The sequence below is a fragment of the Marmota monax genome, unplaced genomic scaffold, assembly GCF_021218885.2.
Source record: "Marmota monax isolate L192 unplaced genomic scaffold, Marmota_monax_Labrador192_F-V1.1 WCK01_AAM20220418_F8-fsc00017, whole genome shotgun sequence".
NCBI lineage: Eukaryota > Metazoa > Chordata > Mammalia > Rodentia > Sciuridae > Marmota > Marmota monax.
This window is the reverse complement of record NW_026695241.1, coordinates 2,207,321-2,226,756: the sequence shown is the minus strand read 5'-3', so window position 1 is coordinate 2,226,756 and position 19,436 is coordinate 2,207,321. Positions and strand designations below refer to the sequence as shown.

Genomic DNA, 19,436 nt, shown 5'->3' with positions numbered 1-19,436 from the left:
GTCAGGACAAAGACCCTGCACCTGTCCATCTCTTTGGTCCACTCCACCCCACTCCCTGTCCTGCTTCTCCCCTCCCCAGTGTGCTGGGAGGCTGTCCCTCCATAGGCCATGCCACTGGATGTCCTTGTCCTCATGCCACTCGCTGGGCTGGGCCAACAGGGCACTGACAGGACGATGTGGGTGGAGGCTGTCGGGTGACCCATGCCCCGCTGCCCCGCCCTCCCTGGCCCCCAGATGTCCAGTGCTGAGCTCCTCTCCCCTCCCCAGGTCCCGCTCTGTAAGTGGGGGGGTGCTCAGCGCTCCCCCTGCAGGGAGCCCCTGGTGCTGCACACCCCTGGGGGCCTCCTCCTGCCCGGCCCCTGGGGACAGCCCTCCATCCCCTCCGGGGTCACCCCTTCAGCTTCCTGCAGGGCTCCCGGCTGGCAAAGCCCAGTGAGGGGCTCAGTGTCCTCTGGTCCTGATCGGAGGGCAGAGGGCGTTGCCCCTGGGGGATTCGCGCTCCCGCCACGATGTTCTCGGAGCTCAGTCGAACCCGGGAGGTGGGTGGCCGGAGAGGTGAGCAGGAGACCAGCGCGACAGCCCTGAGGCCAGGCGGCCGTCCACTCAGCACGTGCAGGGTGAAGAGGGAGGAGGATCAGGGACAACCTGAAACCCAGGGGCAGCCCAGGAGCAGCCCAGCAGGGGCCACGGATGTATGAGAAGCGCTGCGCAGGGGGCTAAGCACGGTCAGCGCTGAGCACAGCAAGGGGACCCACGAGTCTGCACTGCAGCCGTGTCAGGAGGGGACACCAGGAGTGGGGTCAGGAGAGGACTATCAGAGAAATGACCCTGGGCTTGGCATCTCTGGATGTGTGGGAGTCTTCCAGGCTGACAGAGCAGACTGGGCAAAACAGGAGATGTGGGCAAACATAAGGAGGTAAATAGTTGCTGAGCAAAGGTCAGCATTCTCCTGTTGACCACAGGATCAGGTCACCTAAAGTGACCAATGGCAGAAGAGTGACCCACAAACAAGTCAAGTTCAGCCCTCACCCCAGGACCTTTGCACTGTGGTTTCCTCTGCCCCCCGAGCCCCTCTCACTGGGATCTTTCCCTGGCCTCTGAGCTTCACTGCTCATCTCCTCAGAGAGGCCTCCCCTGACCACACATGGCTTCCCACATGCTCTGCTTGAGGCTAGAACAAGTCACCACGAACACCGTGGCCTGAAACATCACAAATCTACCTTCCTGCTCTGGAGGTCGGAAGCCCAAAAGAGTCTCATCAGGCTAAAACCAGGTTCCGTTCCTCTGGAAGGTCCTAGGGGAGGCCTATTTCCTTCCTCCAGCTTCTAGGGGCCATGGTGGCCTCCCTTTCCATCTTCAAAGTTGTCCACACCTGCCCAAGTCCCCCTCACCTTCCATTGCCCTGACTCTCCCTCAGGGGGTCCCTGTGGTCACATGGAGGCACCTGGTGGCCTCAGCGCACCTGGCACGTCAGGATGCTTCATCACACCTGCAAGTCCCCTTGGCTCTGGGGACGGCCTGTGGACAGGTCCCTGGGACCCCGGCACCCGACCCCCCAGCTGTCTTCATTCCCCTCCAAGCACCAAGCCGCCTGGATTCTGATCATCTGTGCGCTCCTCTGAGGCCACCTGCCCCAGGGGGTGACATTCTTCGGGAACAGACCTTGTCGGTGGCCCACCCTGAGCTTCCAGTGCCCACAACCACCTGGCACACAGTAGGTGCTCCATAATGAAGTGCTGCAGGGAGGGAAGGCAGGCGGGGGACCGTCAGAGCAGCCAGGCCCTGCAGGGCTCCCACCTGGACCCCGTCCCTGGGGGCAGCAGGTCTGAGGAGCCTGCTCCAGGGCCAGCACTCCTGCAGGCAGGTCACAGCAGCAAGCCCAGCTCCCCTCCAGGACCTGCCAAAGGCCGAGCCCTGGAGCAGAAGCCCCATCAGAGAGGGAGACGGCTCATGGTCAGTGGCCACTGGACAGCGGGAGGAGCCAGCCCAGGCCCAGGGCCAGTGGCCGAGCCACCGGCTGGACTTGGGGTGCAGGGGTGGATGCTGAGGATAAGACAGAACTGAGAAGACGACATGCTGTCCACTCACGTCCACAGCTTCACTTTGAACTGGACTCCACAAGTCACAGCACCCACCCTAGGTACAGTGGTTCACAGATGTGCAGACTGCGAGACTTCAGCACGATCCCGCCCTCGGACACTGAATAGCAAACACTTCACTCCTGGGAATCACCCCAGCCAGGGCCACCGCAGACATCGCTAATCAAACTCAGCACACATGCCCACCAAGGCCAGAGCCGGCCTGGGAATCCTTCTGGAGGCAGCCACAGCCAGTCGATCAGAACAGGCAGTGAGGTCCCACCCAGTCATTGTGTGGGTCAGGAAACAGGCCCCCAGAGGGGAAGGTGGCCCGCCCATGGGCGCAGCTCAAGCCCTCCCCAGGAGCCGAGGACCAGGCTGCCTTCCAACAGTGCGTCCAAAAGCAGACCCCCGTGACGCCAGCTCTCCCCCCGAGATCTGCGTTATGCACCCCCTGAATAAATTCCCCCTCCTCCGAGCAGTGTAACATGCAGCCTGAACACTCTGCTTGGGTGAGTGTGTCCACGAGGGACGGAGGACTTGGGGCTGGCTCCAAAGGACAGCTGAAGGTTGCTGTGAGCCAAGGAGAAGCTGGAAGCCACTCCCTGATTCTTTCGGTGACTGGTCTCGCTCAGTTGCCAGGCTGAGCCTGAACTCCTGGCCCGGCTCTTCCCACCTCAGCCTCCTGAGGAGCTGGGACCCAGGCAAACACCGCCATGCTCGGCTTAGATGCCCATTTTAACAAAGTCTGACTTTTTTCCTCATTAGGAAGAAGAGCTGAACACGCTGTGGTTGAAAACACACTTCAGTGGGAAGAAGAGGACACCAGACGCCCCCGTCCACCAGCAGCCAGCCCAGCCGCCGTCAGCACCCGGGGCTGCCCAGGGGCTTCTGCAGGCAGCAGACCTGCTCCCCTTCTCCCAGGGCCCAGCCCACCTGCCGAGGGGTCCCCACAGCCTGTGAGGGACACGGCCTGTGGGTTCCCTGGGCTTCATGGGCCGATGTGTCCAGCTGCCGGCCAGGCCTGACATCAGGGCAAGATGCAGGCTGGCGGAGGAGGGGGTCGCTGAGGGAGAAGCACAAAGGAGGCTAGGAGGCCAGGAGGCCCGCCCGAGGGGCCACCTTCGCGTCTCCGGGGAACTCGCTGCATCTCGCCCCAGGTGCAGGTCCTCACTCTGAAGACCCACCGTGCAGATGGACAGCAGGATGAACCACAGTGACCTCCCCTGCCATTCTCAACAGGGACACCCTGGGAGGGGCCCTCGCTGCCTGAGGTCTTCCTCCGACTGGCCATGAGGCCTTGGGCAAGTCTCTTGTCCCTGTGTGCTACAGGCTCCTCCCAGCTAAATGGGGCCAACAGCCTTGGTGGGGATCAGAGTCAGGCACTGAACCCGCTGAAGAGGACAGCGGGGGGCAGGACACAGCCCCGGGGCCCAGCACGGAGCTTGCTGTGATGACTAGATTTGGGGTCTCCAGAGAGGGTCCCCACCTCTGAGCCAGGATATCAACAGCCAGAGACTGTTATTGAAAACACAGTGAAAGCAACTGAACCCGTCCCACGCGTCTGAGTGCCCAGGGGCTGTGCGCACATCACTCGTTTACTTTCCCCACCAAGCCAGAGAGGAGGGGCTTTGCACACATCCCACAGACGGGGACACTGAGACCCGGAGGGGTTAGAGACTAACCCCAGGCCCCACTGGTAAACACGGCGAAATGGGGGTTGCAAGAGAGACTGCTGGTTGCCTCTCCCACCCAGGTATCTATTTTCTCTTCTCTCCAAAGACACAGAACCTCTTGTTCTTAGGTGGGCACCCCAGACTCTATTTTCCAGCCTTCTTTACAATCAGTTGCAATGAAGTTATGGAAAGTGAGATACAAGTACAAATGCCATGAGGCAGTTTCTTGAAACTCCTACTAACAGAGAGCTGGCATTAACCCCTTGACCCTTCTTCATGGTCCCTTCCTCCATTCTATTGCCTGAAACACTAATGCAATAAATGCCTGGAGCTGCAGCAGCCATCTTGGGCCACGAGGTCAAGAGCCACACCAGGGCACAGCAGCACAACAAGATAACAGGAGCAGATTTTGTGAGGCGTAACTGCCCCAGAGCTTTGGGCTGCCTGCGTGGAAATACTGCTCTGTTTACAAGGCCGTGGTTTGGGGTTTTTTAGAACTCACTAGCCAAACCGTACTGAGCTGGATTCAGGTCCCTCAGGTCCGTCTGACACCAGGGCTGGCACCCTAGAATCTCATCTTCCCGCGAGCAGAGTTAAGAGGGCGCAGTCTCTTGGCAGTGGAGAAAGCCACACCGCGTGCTCCGAAGGCAGCCTCTGGGCTCAGCTGCAGGGTCAGGCTCCCACCTGTGGCTCCCCTAGGTCTCCCTTTACTAGGCTCCAAGAACCTGTAAAGTCTCCTTTACAAGGTCAGCCTCGGCGGGCTCCGGGGTCTCCTGTGGTTTTTACGAGGAAGGGATTTCCAGAGCAGCTCAGGGAACTTGTCACAAACCCAGAAGGCGCGGCCTCTCTAGTCTCATCTGCAGCCCTGGGTCCCACGTGGGAGCCAGGAAACAGGCTCCCCCAGCCCTGGAGCCCCAGAAAGGAGGGGTCAGTCTGCAGAGATGGCGACCTCCACAACAGGAACCCGACCCCACCGAGACCCCAACACACAGAGGATGCAGAACAAGGCAGTGCTGCACCAAGGGAATCCGGGGCCTGGACGCTGGCTCCGGTGTCAAGCAGGGGACCTGCCACAGGCAAGCACACCCTCCAGGCCTCTGCATCTGCAAAGGACGGCAGCTGTACAGAGAGAGCAAACACCTAGCTCTGTCCACCTCGCACCCCGCTGCACAGAAGAGGATAGGGAGCCCAGAGACATGCAGTCACCGGCTCAGGTCACACAGCCAGAGTGGCTGACCTGCACGCCCTGAGCCTCTGCCGATGCCAAGTCATGTTAGGAACGAAGCGTCACAAGAGCTTCTGTTACCGCCAGGCTCCGTTATCTGGGTGCCTCACAGAAAGCGGCCTCCAGATGTCCCAGCACTTGTTCATTCATCCCTGTGTGTACCCAGTGTCCTCTCTGCAGGACACCAGTGCAGCGTGTTCAGGGCAGAAGCAGATGGAGGCCCTGCCCGTCAGCACCCTGTCTGGTGGAGAGGCAGCCAGCCGGTGGGGACAGAAAGGCAGGCCAGGGGTCTGAGAGGGAGACTCTTCTCGCCCCAGCTCCCAGCCCCCACCACAAACCTGTCCAGCTGAGGCCTGGCCTGGAGGCTTCTCTGTGCCTCACACCTCGACAGACTGCGGCCAGTGGGCACAGACCCTGGGGGGCTCTGTCAGATCCGGGCCACACACATGGCGGGCACTAGTCAATCCACACCCCAACTCTGAGGGAGGCAGAGCAACCCTCCCTTTCTAGCATCAAAGTCCCTTGTGCAAAGTCCCAGGAGGCTCCCTGGTCCAGCTGCCCAGATGTGGTCACCTCATCCTGAGCTCCTGCCCACCTCTTCTGCCAGAGAGACCAGAGGACAGAGCTGGTGGCCTGGGCAGCTTCTCCCCATGGCCTCCCGGGCCCTGCGTCCATTCTTCCCCAGGACAGAGGCCGAAGCCCAGGGTCCCTGTCTCTGCCCCCCCTCCCTGAGTCAGACACACACAGACTGGGGGTGCAGAGGGGGTGCTGATCTCATCCACAACTGCCACCAGGAGCCTGCAGCTGGGCCCAGGGGGGCTCCCAGAGGGACAGCTCAGCTGGTCCAGAGGGGATGCTTCCAGAACTTGATGGGAATCATTCTTTCAGTCTTGGTTTCTCCAAGGAAAATGGGGGAGTCAGGAAATGCGCCCCTCCCCCAAGGGCCATGAACCGCGGACAGGGCCCTTCACACAGTGCCTGGCGCTCCTCGGCTTTGTAGAGGGACAGGTGGCCGCGCCCTTGGTTCCCTTCAGAGCCTCCTCCTCCGTGGGGTCCAGCAGGAGCCTGAGGCTCCCCTGGGGACCTGTGAGACGTGGGGGTCTCAGGCCCAACTCAGACTTACGGAGCCACCGTCTCTGTGGGGACAGACACCCGCGGGGACCAGGCCTCCCAGGAGACTGGGACGCACCTTCGCACACGGGGCTGCGTTCAGGGCCCCGGCGCCTCCGGAGCTCACCTTTGCCAGTCACCTCCCTTCCTCCTCTGTCCTCGACACAGCTGCAGCTTGCCCGGGGTCCCCGTCCTGAGGGAGCTGACCCGCGGCTTCCCCCAGCTGGGCCACGCTGGGACTCCTGTGCACCCCAGGCAGCCACAGGATCACGGCGTGACCTGAGCCAGCTGCAGGGGGGCTCAGAGGAGCCGGCGATGGCCACTGCTCTGATTTACCTTTACTGGGGTTCCCATGGCTCCCACGGGGCCTACTCACCGCTCACGATTCTCCTGCCACACTCCCAAGCAAAGGGAGTTTGAGGGACCAGAAACCCCATCTCCAAGAGAAGGGCGACCACAGGCCGGGGTTTAGGATCCACCCGAGTGTGGCTCAGAGCCCCCAAGGTCTGGCTTGTGGTGGGTTTTCCCACCCTAAAGGCTGGATGGCTGGTGGCTCTACTGGGAAGGCAGCCTCGGGTCTCCCACGGGGAGGGGGATGTTCAGTGGGCACTACGGTAGCAGCTCCAGGACAGGCCGAAACGGGTGGCCGATGCCAGGTCCTGCGGGAGCCAGACAAGACACTGCAGTGTGACAGCAAAGTGACAAGAATCCCGCTGCAATACCAGTGCACGAGAAGGCACCGAGAGGACAGCACACGGCTGAGTACAGTGTCAGTGCACAACAGGCCCCTCCTGGAAGGACCGGAGGGCAGTGCAGGGGCCCTTTTAAAAGGTGGTTGTGAGACTTTTACAACCACATAAAACAAAAGCAGTAATTGCCACAGATGATTGACAGTCCCCTTGGGGCCCCTCCCCCGCACCCAGCCAAGTGCGCCACAAAGGTGCTTGGGTAGCAGGACTGGTCCTCAGAGGTCCTGGGAGCAAGCCAGCCCCAGGGACCTGGGGACCCGGGGACCAGCCAGAGTCCAGGCTTGGCTTCTTCAAGTGACTGGTCAAGTGAGGGCTGCTCCGCTCTAGGAGAGAACAGCCTCTAAGGGCAGCGATGTCGGTCCCTCCCTCTCACCTTTGCCTTCTGTCTGTGAAGTGTCCCCTCATCACCAGCCAGCATGCCCCCCCCCGCCTGGCAACCTCAGCCATCCCTCTTTACCCCTAGGGCCACTAGGCCTGAGTCCCCTGTGGTCCCAGCAGATGGCCAGACCCCAGAGCCCTTGTCCCATCTGCACAGAGGCCCGATTTCCCTGCACCTGCCTGGGAGCTAGACCCAGGCCCATGCCCACGTCTTCCTCGGCCCACGCCCTGTCTCCCCGTCAGGACCGACTTGGAGGGCAGGGCAGGGCAGGGCAGGGCAGGAGTGGCTCGCTTGACTCTGCAGTGCCTTGTCCCCAGTGAACTTGCCTAAAGAAGTAACATCACAGCAGGGACAATGCCAAAGGCAATTGCTACGTGTCATGACGGTGGCAAACAGTGACAAACCTTGGCCAGAGAAGGTTGAGAAGGGGGTGACGTGCAGACAGCTCCTGCTAGGTACAGGGGCTCAGCACACCCTCTGATCTTTACAGCCAGGGGAAGGTAACATCCAGACCCTGGCCCCAGTGTCAAGCATCTTCACGGGCATCTGAGGCCCAGAAAGGTGACGTGCGTGGCCCAGGGGGGTGGTGATGCTGGAGCACCAGGAGGGAATTCAGGGCCCAACCCGCAGCGCAGCTGAGGAAGAAGAGGGGTGCGAGCCCTGCCGTGGAAGGGTTTGAGCATGAAGAGGTCCTTAGAATTCCACCTGCACCTCCACATTCTAGAAACTTCCAGGGGGAAACTGCATCTGCACTGACCACGTACCCACTTTCTTGTCATTGTTTCCTAAACAGCACTGTGTGACAACTAGTCACACGGCACTGACATTGAATTAGTGTCATAAGCAATCCAGGACGATCCAAAGTATCCAGGGGACAGTACGGGCTGCACCAACGTCACTCTGCATTACATAAGGGGCTGAGCATCTGAACCCCCTCAGGTACTGGGGACCAGTGTGAGCCACGTGGGCACACTTTCTAGTAGCCATGTTATTCGAAGTCAAAAGGAACAGGTGAAGTTGATTTTAGTGATCTGTTCTACTTACCCTACTCTATCCACAGCACTATTTCAACGTGTAACACTGAAACACAACTGATGTCCTGCACTGTCCTTTACACAAAGTCTTTAAATCCCACGTATCTCTACCTCAGAGCGAGGCTCAGTCTGCACGGGTCCACACCAGGATGGTGACGGACATACAGGAGGATGCAGGTCAGTCCACCTGCACAGGGAAGGTGAGGTCCGGAGGGGAGACTGAGGAAGGCCAGAGCCAGAGCTTGTCACGCAAGGACCCAAACTCGGCGTCTATGGAAGACGGGTGTGGTGCCGGGGGGAAGAACACGGGTTTCTGCAAAGACCCACAGTCAAATCCTGATCCTGCCACTAATGAGCCGTGACGCCATGGACCTCATACTTGACCTGTTGGTGCCTCAGTTCTCCATTTGAAAGACGGAGAGGAGTCCCCCACTCAGTGACCGTGAGAATTAAATATGAAATACCCGACAGGATTCTTGGCACGCAGCAGGTGTTCCACCCAAGGGACACAGTGCTGACCTGGGTGATCAAGAAACTGCCACTGTGTCGGCTTCACTACCTCATTCACCGTTTTAATCATCCCCAACCTAGAAAACCAAGGCCCGAACGGAGCAGCCTCTCCCTTGGCGGGCAGATATACCTGGACTAGGACCGGGGCAAGGACGTGGGGACAGGGAGCACAACCATGGTGCCCTGCTGCACCCCTAAGCACACAGCTGGGCACAGGGAAGCCCCCCAGCTGGGAGGGCTGGCCGCAGGGCTGAGCCGCGTGCTCTCAGTGCCCAGAACCTCTTCCATGCTCAGCCCATTTGAAGAGAAGCAGATCCTAGTCTCTGGTCCCAGTCCAGTGCTTTTGCTGCAGCTCCCGGGACGTGACAGTCTTCCCCAGAAAGGACATGGGGCTCCACACAGTGGGTGCTCCAGAGAGGCCACCCCCTTGAATGCAGCCCAGGGGCCACGTCCAGGGGCCACGTCCAGGGGCCTCGCTCCTGCCCCCTCAGCCTCTGTGTCAGCTGCTCCCTCCGCACAGCAGGCTCCACACTCCCCGCTCCCTCCCGCCCTACTTCCATCCACTCTTTCCACTTCCACTGAGCCCCACCTGCTCTGGGTGACCTCCCTCCACATCTGACACAGGGGCCCTGTCAGTCTGCAGTCACTATATCCCCATGGGACCGGTCGGGGGGATGAGACTTGTACCCAGCCACGGAGCACAGAAGGCCCACTTTCCTCCCCTCTCTCCCCGGTGCCTTGCAGAGGCCTGGAACCATCAGAAAACACCAACAGATGCTTGTTGTGGACGCTGCACGGAGTCAACTCGAGAGCCAGGACCCGGCCGCGCTGACTTGAGGCAGACGATCCTGGGGACACGGGAGTTTGCACCCGATGCATGAAGTCATTTTCCATGGAGTCATGGGAAGGGTCACACGTTGTCACGTCACTTTCTTGGACTCTTCCCACCACAGGAGAGGGCTGGGTGACAATGGACACAATTCACGGGACAGATATTACATCAACTATTGACTTTCCAAGAGCCTCCAAGCTGGAGCTTCGTGTCAAAGGGCCCTTTGAGCGAGGGGACTGTCGTTGCCCACAGTGTGCGGGAGAGGAGGCGGCCCTTCCTCTCCCCCAGCAGACTGCCCCTGGAGTTCTCAGATGCCCGGGACCACCCCAAGGCGCAGTCGGCGGGGGAGGTGTTGATGGCCTCATGATTGGCATTCTGTTCACGGAGTCAAAAGGCCTGACTGTATGGGGCACTTCCGATGTTCATGACTTCACTGGACCCTCCACATAACGCTGGAGGGTCTACTATTATTAAAGCCACATTAGGGACAGAAGAGACCAACACCACGACCAGGATTCCTCATTTGGCTACAATCCGGCAGCCACCTAGGGATGAGCTGAACTCGAGTCCAGGCCTGGCTTCTAGCCCCTTCTGCCGCACGTTCTCGGGTTTTGTTCTTAGGGACCCACTGTGCTGAGCTGATCAGGGACGTGAAATAAAGAGCCATCATCTGGGCAGTTCTGGGGCCTGTGTAGATTCGTTCTTTACTGGTCTCTCCAAAGGCCCTTTCCACCGGGCTGCTCCTTCCGGGTAATCTGATCCACTCAAAAATCCAGACCATCAGGTAAGGTCAGCCTGGCAGTATCTGATGGCCGGGCAGGTTAGCCTTTCATCTTGATAAGAGCTGGACGCCAAGAGCTGGCACCAGTGAGTCTCCCCTGGGCAGCCTGAGGCTTCGGGCCTGGGCAGGGTTCTGAAAGCTGACGGAATCCAGTGAGAGCTACACAGAAACCAAACAGCCGCTCCTTCAGCGCTCGGCCCTTCTCCCTGCAGGCGCCACACGGCCGAGCAGCAAGGGAGAGCCGGCCCCTGGCATGCTGGAGGAGCTCCCAGTCCCCGGGGGTGACCTGAGGCCCGAGGAGGACCTGGAGGAAGACTCTCTGCTTCTGCAGCTGTACCCCACCTGGGCCCCAGGCCCCAGAGCAACAGCCACAAGAGAACCAAAGTGTGTGGCTGAGAAAAGATCTCCCCCATGTGAGCAGACCCCTCCGCAATGCCCCGAGCTCTGCTGGTACCCAGTACTCAGCAGCAGCCCCGAACTGGCCAAACGCCAACGGCATCGGGAACTTTGAGTCTTCAAAGCCAGGGTGACAGTGGCACCCATCTGTCATGTCGGCTTCCTACCCAGCCTTTCTGAGATCTCGGGGGAAGGACACTCAGCCCGGGCTCCCCAGTGCGGTCCATCCCCAGCTCCACTGAAGCCTGCAGGAAGGATCTTTGCGGTCCACGTTGTGCATTTAGAAAAGAGACAACTATGGGAGGAAGGACCAAGTTCTGGAGCTGGGAAAAAGACCAGCGGAAACCAAGCCAGCTCAGGACCTCTACACCCACGTGGCCAGGAGAAGACGCGCACCAGCCGACCTACATCCCCAAGTCCCCAAGGTTCAGAATCAGTGGCCACATGTACCACCGGGAGGTTGAGGTACAGGAGGCCTAAGATGAGCGGAAAGAACCAGAAAGCAGGTGGAGAGAACCCATTCCCCGGGCCTCCCAGTGGTGTGACAGCCCCTCCCCCACCACACAGGGCTGGAGGTTTGGTCCCTGGGGGGGGGGGGGGCTTGGGAACTGCACTGAAACCAGGTGGATTAAGTGATCTCTCCAGAGGGCATCAGAGGGTCCCCCCACCCCAAGCCCTCTCCCTTCTTTCAGCTGCCAGACCCCCATCCCCACCCCCAGATGGCTGGTCCTGACCATTCAGACAGGACACTGTGGGACCCTTCCATGGGAGCTTGCCCAGCTCAGGAGAGAAGACATGTGCATAGGGGTTCCCGTGAGACAACCCGGAAGGGCACCTGAGAGAAGCTTCCAGAAAGGAAGCCCCACCCCACGTGCTTCGAGCAGTTCACTTTTCAGTCCCCAACCCTAATACACGAAAAGACAACCAAGAATGAAGAAAGGAACCCATAATGTGAGAATCCCAAAGAAGGAGAGACGCAGCTGCGCAGAGTGGACGGAGGAAAACACACCCTACCCAGCCTGGGCCCGCCGTGGCTCTGCACCCGCCGTGGCTCGGTGCCCTCTACTCCTGGAACCCCCGCGGTCACGGCAGCTCTTGAGGCAGGCATTGGTACTGTGCCTCTCATTTCACAAAGCAGGTGTCTCAAGAGTAAAAAGGCTAAATAACTTGCGGGAGCCACCAGGCGAGTGAGTGGCAGAGTCGGGGACACGCTCTCTACAGTGCCCGCCACTCAGAAGAAGGGGCGTATCTTAAGAACAGAACTTCTGCAAATTAAAAACGCAAGAGATTAAAACTGTAAAACTGATGAACTCTCCCAGGAAGCAAAGCCAAAGGAATAAAAAATAGAAAAGATAAGAAAATCAGAAGATTAGTCCAGGAGGGATGCCCAGATAGAAGGAGATCTAGAAGGTCACAGAAGATCAAGGGACGGAAACTATGACACAATAAGCCAAGAAAATGTCCCAGAACTGAAGGGCAGCCTCCAGATGGAAAGGTCTCACTAAGTGTTCAACTTAAGGGACAAAAAGGGACCAGCACCAAGCAGGTCCCCTTGAAGGCTCAGGGCACTGGGAACAGAGAGGACCCTGCAAGCTTCCAGGGGGAACAAAGCAAGCCACAGACGGTGACCCAGAATGGCTTCACACCTTCCAACTGCAACCCTAGAGGCTGGGACACAGTGGAGCAAGGCCCCAAAGCTCTGAAGGAAGAAGATTTCCAACCTTGAACGTGATGCTCAGCTAATGTGGCAATGAGGAATCAGAGGAGAGAAAACTCAGTGTCCCAGGTTCAAGTTCTCAGAACATTTCCTACCCTACATTCTCATGTGCTCTCATACTCAAGGGAGAAGGCAGGAGGTCCAGCCCAGGAGAGAGGCTGGGCACAGGTGATGGCCACTGATGGACAGGCCCCAGGTATGGAGGGCAGCAAATCCAGACTGGAGAGGGTCAGGGACCAGGATTGCTCAAGAAAGGTCAATTCACTCACTGCCCCGAGCAACCAAAGGGACACCTGGAATACAAGGGTACGGTCATGAATTCACAAGCACATACATGACCACCAACGGGCAGATCTGGATTGAAGGAAAAGAGGAGCAGACGGGAAAGGGAGGTCCTGCTACACAGAACTGACCAGAGGAATAGCCCAAACCAACCACCCCCTGCACCAAAAGGAGGAAGGAAATATAGTGGGCGCTGGGTCAGGGGCGGATCTTAGGCTAAAAGAAGTAAAGAGGAAACCCACATCCTACCTTCCAAAGCCAAAAGTCAGAGCCTGGAACCTAGAAATCAAGATGGAACAATATGTGCATAACATTTAGAGACAAAGGGAAAAAAGCAAAAAAAAACCCCAAATCGTCAGCTAAGAAAATTCAAGTGGCATTCCCCATGGACAGGGGCAGTGGGGGGCTCACAGGAGCCTGAGAGAAAAGGAAGGGAACAGGAAGCAGACACGGAGAGAGACCCATGGCCTCACGGACCTTCTGACAAGCTGGACAGGCCAGGATTCTTCTCCTTTCCACCAAAAAGTCGCCATGGGGCTGGGTCATCCACCGCCATTCAATTCTAAAAAGGGGCTCAGACCGAGTTCTCCCGGACCCCAGTGTCTACACATTCATGCATTTGACAAATATGAACAAACACACGCTGAGCCTCGGACAGGGCCCACCCAGTGCCTGACCCCGCGGGCCTCTGGACCACAAGGGCGGACCAAGAAGAAGCACTCTGAGCAAATCCACCTGCAGCCATGCCCGCCCCGCCCGCTACGCCTGTGACTCTGATTCCTGCTGTCCTCTTCCTTCCTCACCCACCCTGCTGGCCCCATGCTCGTCCCAGCATTGTAGAGCCTGTGTCCCCACAGACGCCTCATGGCCACTGCCACAGTGCTCCTGAGAACTCAGAACACACCATCGCCCAGGCAACAGCCTGTCCCCGCCTAAGGCTTTTATTTGGAAGCATAACTTTTTGTTTTAGGTAAGACTCAAGTTCGAAGCCCAGACAGGTCCTCCCCTCTGGACCTCTGTGTCTGCATCCGCGCAGTGGAGACCTAACACCAACCTCAGGTCACCTTGGAGACAAGGGACAGAGTGGAGACAGCAAAGCTTCATGATCTGCCAACCCCGGGGCAGGACAGGTGCCTTCCCACGGCTCCCACCTCTCATTTATCTTTCTGGGTGTTTCACAGTTGAACATAATGACGGGATCTTTGTTACATATCAGTACGTGCACACGGTGTAGTAATATAATGTGGCCAATACCGTTCCCCAGCACCTCCCTCCCTTCTCTCCGACCACCCTCGTCCCTTTCCTCTGTTGATCTCCCTTTGATTTTCATGAGATTTACCTCTCCCCACCTTTCTTTCCCTTTTTCCTCTCTAGTTTCCACAAATGAGGGAAAACACGTGACCCCTGACCTTCAGAGTGGGACTTACTTCACTTAACACGATGGTCTCCAGTTCCATCCGTGTTCCTGCGGATGACATAACCTCATTTTCTCTATGGCTGAATAAAACTCCGTGGTGCACACCGACCCCGTTTTCTTTATCCATTCATCCACTGATGGCCAGCCACCTAGGCAGGTCCCCCGGTTAGGCCGTTGTGAACTGTGCGGCTATAAACAGGGGTGAGCACGCATCCCTGAAGTAAGATGCTTTTAATTCTCCAGGGTGGGTCACGTGGTGGCCACACCTCGTCCTTTGAGGAGCCTCCACACTGACCCCACATGGTTGTACTCATTCACAGTCCCACCCAGGTGCTGCCTCCGTCACTTCTGCCATAATTCAAGGTCCTGGGAGTTTACCTCTCCGACCACGTAAGATGGGATTCTTGTCCCCAATCTCCTCAGACCGTCCCTGGTGATCACCAGTCAGGATCCGTCAGTTGGAAGTTTAGCCTTTGTGTGGTCACAGCTCAAAGCGGAGGGTACCCAGGTGACTGAGCACAGCCAGCTGTCACTGGGTCTGCCCCGACGAGTGCCGACTTTGTGCCTGTGTCCCTTGCCCGTGTCCAGGGATCTTTCTGGGGTAAAAGTCAGCTGCCTTCTCCAGCTGGTCCTGGATCCAGTGCAGGCCACGTCTCTCTCTTCCCCCAAATTCAAATCCCCTTCAGGTCCCCCCAACACCTTGGCCCCAAATCCACCTTCCCCGACTTCTCTCCATCTCCTGGTTCTCGGGTCCATGAGCCCAGGAGCCTGGCACTGTCTGTCTCTGCTGGTCCTCCTACAGTCCGCTAATAGAGATGGTCCCTGCCTTCATGGATTCGGACACAACCTGGACAGCATATTATACATGACAATGACCCCCTCCCAGATTATCTCCTGAAACTCAGGCTGGAACTTCGCTAGGCCAACCTGAAGATGAGGGGGCCACTCTAAAGCACAGGGGGCTTTTCCCCCCACGCTGCCGTCTCATTGTGTCCGCGGATCTCACTGAGCCGCTACGGCCCTGCATCTGTGTTTTAGCAAAAGAAGAAGAAACAGAGGCCAATGAAAGCATCGATAGGCAGAGAGAGAAGAGGGGAGGGGAGGGGAGGGGAGGGGGGATAGTAGAGGATAGGAAAGGCAGCAGAACACAACAGACACTAGTATGGCAATATGTAAATCAATGGATGTGTAACTGATGTGATTCTGCAATCTGTATATGGGGTAAAAATGGGAGCTCATAACCCACTTGAATCAAAGTGTGAAATATGATATATCAAGAACTATGTAATGTTTTGAACAACCAACAATAAAAAATTTAAAAAAATAAAAAAAGAAGAAAGCATGGATAGGGACGATCGCTACGGCTTCACCGCCTTACCATGGAAACCGAAATGGAACCAGAGCAATGGAGGTCGTGTGTCGACCTTGCACTTGCTAAGAGCAGGGAGGGTCAGGGAGGACGCAGGGCAGCCCAGAAACGCCAAGGGAGACGTCAGGAAGGGTCCCTGTGAGACGGGGTTAGGATTTTTTCCATTCCCTGGGAGTGAAGCCCCTTGTCATTTGCACAGTCTTGGACTTCCAACAGTCAAGGCAACGTGACCAAAAGATGGGAACTGCCCAGGAGCCCAGAGCCTCGTGATGGCTCTTGTGTTTTCTGAACAGACTTTGATTTTCACATGAAGTAGGAGGTGGTTCACCCACAACTGGGCCCGACCTGCTCGGGATGAACAGCTCTTCCCAAGTTCATGACCTCAGCCCCCAGAGAACACAAGGGTTAGAACACAGGTGTCCTCTCTGCCAGATCCAAGAGTCCACACAGCAGGGCAAGGGCCTGGAGGATACTGTGACGCCACCCTCCTGAAGCCAGGGCACAGAGATAGATGGGACGCGTGACCTGACACTGCACTGCATCTGGATTGCTGACACCATCCCACCTCCTCTGTCCCTCTGCCCCCCCTGCTCCCCTCTTCCAAGGCAGCTGTGACCAGCAGGCTGACCTGGATAACCCAGCATCCTGTCCCCATCTCGCTTCTGCCAAGTCCCCTTTACCAAGAAGGGAGCACATTCCCAGGTTTGGGGGCTGGGACATGGTCGTTGTGGGGAAGGGGCTGTTCGGCCTACAACCTGACAACAGTTCTGAAGCCCCGCGCTGTGCCAGGGCCTGGTCCTCCTCTTGGGGCCTTTGCAGAGGTGGGCTCAGCAGACATCAGGGAGCCCAGGGAGCCCAGAGGGAGGGGGCTTCCACCTAGGAGCAGGCAGACAGAGCTCAGGGAGGCTATTCTGGACACATCACGGTCAGGCTCTGTAGGAGGGACCACGGGGACAAAGGTCCTCATGAGGGGGCCACTGGCGATGTGAAAATGTGTGTCCTGAGGGAAACAGGAAGACCCTGGTACAGCTGGGTCCACCTCATTCAAGGAAGGGCAAGAGGTGTCGCCCACTCCTGGAGCACACAGCAGAGCTTCTTCCTGGGGCACGAAGGTGTCTCACAGAGGACAGACGCACCTCGAGGGAGATCTCCAGCTTGAGGGGCCCCAGCAGCCAACGGGAAGGGCGCACGCAAGGCAGGTGAGCCCAGGAAGGCCACCAGAAAGCCGCTGCAGGGCAGCACCCATGGGATGGGTGGTGTGGGAGGGCTGAGGGGACCACGCCATCGAGGGCTCCGTTCTTCCACCACCAAACTGGCAGGTCATCTCCAGGCCCCTCCACCTGCCGCCCCAGTTCTCAGTAGAAGGGCCCAGAATGCTGCTTTTTAAGTATGTCATCGCATAGAAGATTAAAAATAGTCTAAAAGAGGAGAGGGATATAAATATCGCCAAGGTTCCAGGCTGCACAGAGAACCCCCCCAGGAGAGGGAAGCAGGAGGGGACGTGACGTCATCAGAGCCCTAGGGGTCCTCACAGTTCCACCTGCGCTCTACAGGAGCTGAAGCCGGTACCGATCCACACTAGAATAACCCAGGTCCTCCTCGGCCTTTAGAGTCCTCGAGGGCTCTGGACCGCAATCGCCAAACAGCGGCGGATCCCAGCACTCAGGAAGGCAGATTCAAGAGGACCCCTGACTGCATGGCTCCCTCTGAGCCCTGTCCCCACACTCCTCTGCCTTTGACTAGACTCCTAGTGGATGAGCCCATTTTTAAATCAGGTACAGAATGTCCCCCAGGCACACAGTCAGCCCTTCGGAATGAGGCTGGGCCATGTCACACACGGCAAACACTCCCTACGGTTGTCACCAAGGGCCCTGAGTCTGGGCTTAGAAATACAGTTGCCACCATCCTACAGGAAGCCTTCCACACTGCCACATTCCGAACAGAGGCCTCCAGGGCTTCCAGATGCTGTTATCCCACAAGGAGGCTGGCCACCTCACCCGCAGACCCAGCCTCCTGGATCCACATGCACAACCCATAGGTGTTAAGATGGTATCAGGGCCTCACCCAGCATTTCTTCTGGATGTAATCCAACAGGCTAAGGCAGAGAGAGGGCAGGTGTGGCCACAGTTCAAAGCCAACACTTTTGTTCTGAGACCTGAGGCATCTTGGTGGCCTCTATCCTGGGCCACTTCCAAGACAGAGCAACTGACTTGGCAAAAAAACGCTTACCTAACAAATCACAGGGCTGGCCCCTAAATTAAACACACAACACACACAAACTCTGACACACGCACGCACACCTTTCCTTCACTGAGAACGTTTCGCTAAGTTTCTGTTTCTTTCCTCCTTTTCTGCACAGCGCCAAGTAGTAAAGATATGGGGTTTTGTGCCTACTTCCCTGTCTCAACAATCAACTCTGTCCTAGAGCAAAAGTAGCCATTGACAGTATGCAAATGAGTGGACATGGCTGTGTTCCAATAAAACTTTATTGACAAAAGCAGGCAATGAGCACATATAGCCTCCTTGGACCGAAGGGTGTGAATCCTCCTCTGATAGAAAAAAAATGAAGGGAGACTCACCAGGAAGGGGGGGGGGGAACTGACAAAGATTCTTTAATGTCACATTTATGATTTTGGCTCAGCTGTCTCTAATTCCTTCTGTGACTGACACAATGTACCACTATTTAAAAAAATGGAAAAAAAAAAACAGGCATGAAGAGAAGAAATGAAGAAAGGTTTCTATGGGAACAGGGAGTTCATTTTTAATGGCACGATCACTTCAGAGACAATCGCTGATTTTCCTCTCTTCCCCTCGACGCAGGGCAGGCGTGACCTATGGCCTGTTGGTGGGAGGGCTTTGCCCAGAGCCTCTGCTGCTCTAGTCAAATATTAAATGCCAGAGTGTCCCAACGTCAGGGAGGGCAGTGGAGGAAAGCCGGGCCACTGGGGCAGAAGCCCACCTCCCCAGTGGCAGCTCTGGTCTCAGGCTCGGCTCCTCGGTGACCGCCTGGCCTGGGGCAGCGTGGGGCATCAAGGCCACCATGAGCTGCAGCTGCTGCTGCTGGGTGATGCTGTGGTGTAGCCTCTTCCGGGCTCTGCCACCAACGGCGCCAGGGCTCCCCTCTGGCTGCTGACAAACCATTTGCGAGTGGGGCTTGTGTTCCGCCTGGCCCTGAACCTGTCGCTGCCTGGTACAGACAGTCAGGATCCCTGTTTGCGGAAGGTGGCCGCGTCACTAACCTCCCTGGGCACTTTCAACTCCATCCAACTTGATCAGCCAAGGACAAACCAAGAACGCAGGCCATTTGCCACTGTGTCCTTTAATAGTAAGGCCTTGTCACTGTGGCTTTTACTGCACAGCCCCCTCGGTGGAGGTGAGTCTCGGCACTTACCAGTGGAAAGATTCCAGGAGAGCAGCCAGCCATGGTTAGCGGGCCAGGGCCACATGCTGGGGTGGTGCCAGGGTCCAGGGAGCAGATGGCTTTGAGTGGGCACACTCTGCCCAGGCCCTGCCTGGGGGTGGACTGGAGCCCCTGGTGGTCCAACGCTCTCACTTTTCAAATAAGGAAACTGAGAGGCACAAGTGAAAGGCTTTCCCTGGAGCCCACAGCAAGGTGGTGACGAGTCCAGGACGCCCCCCGCCCAGGCCTCCTGGTGTTGGCTGTGGTTCTGCCGATACCAGCTGCTCAGTGCCCCATCTGGAGTAGCCCCAGGAAGAATCCACACTAGCACAAGGCCTGCCATCTACGGCACAGATGAACTCAAAGCCTGTGGCCTGACTCCAGCTGGGACCAGGGGAAAATCACAGGATTCGTCCCTGAGAACCAAGCACAGGGCCCCAGGGGCAGCGCCCTGCGCAGCGGTTCCTGAGGACATGAGACC

General features: G+C 57.7%; 1 protein-coding gene across 8 annotated transcripts in view; it reads right to left on the bottom strand.

Moving 5' to 3' along the window:
- The window catches only part of Clmn (calmin), a 95,986-nt gene that overhangs the window by 71,973 nt on the left and 4,577 nt on the right, over window positions 1-19,436 (bottom strand). For 2 of the 8 annotated variants that reach the window (XM_058577817.1, XM_058577819.1), the window contains exon 1: window positions 18,947-19,428. The exons of 4 other annotated variants lie outside the window; for them this stretch is intronic. In XM_058577817.1, coding sequence (XP_058433800.1) covers window positions 18,947-19,298 — 352 coding nt within the window. In that variant the 5' untranslated portion in view covers window positions 19,299-19,428. Of the gene's footprint in view, window positions 1-18,946; window positions 19,434-19,436 lie in introns of those variants that run through there. 2 more of the 8 variants (XM_058577816.1, XM_058577818.1) reach the window with 2 other exon arrangements.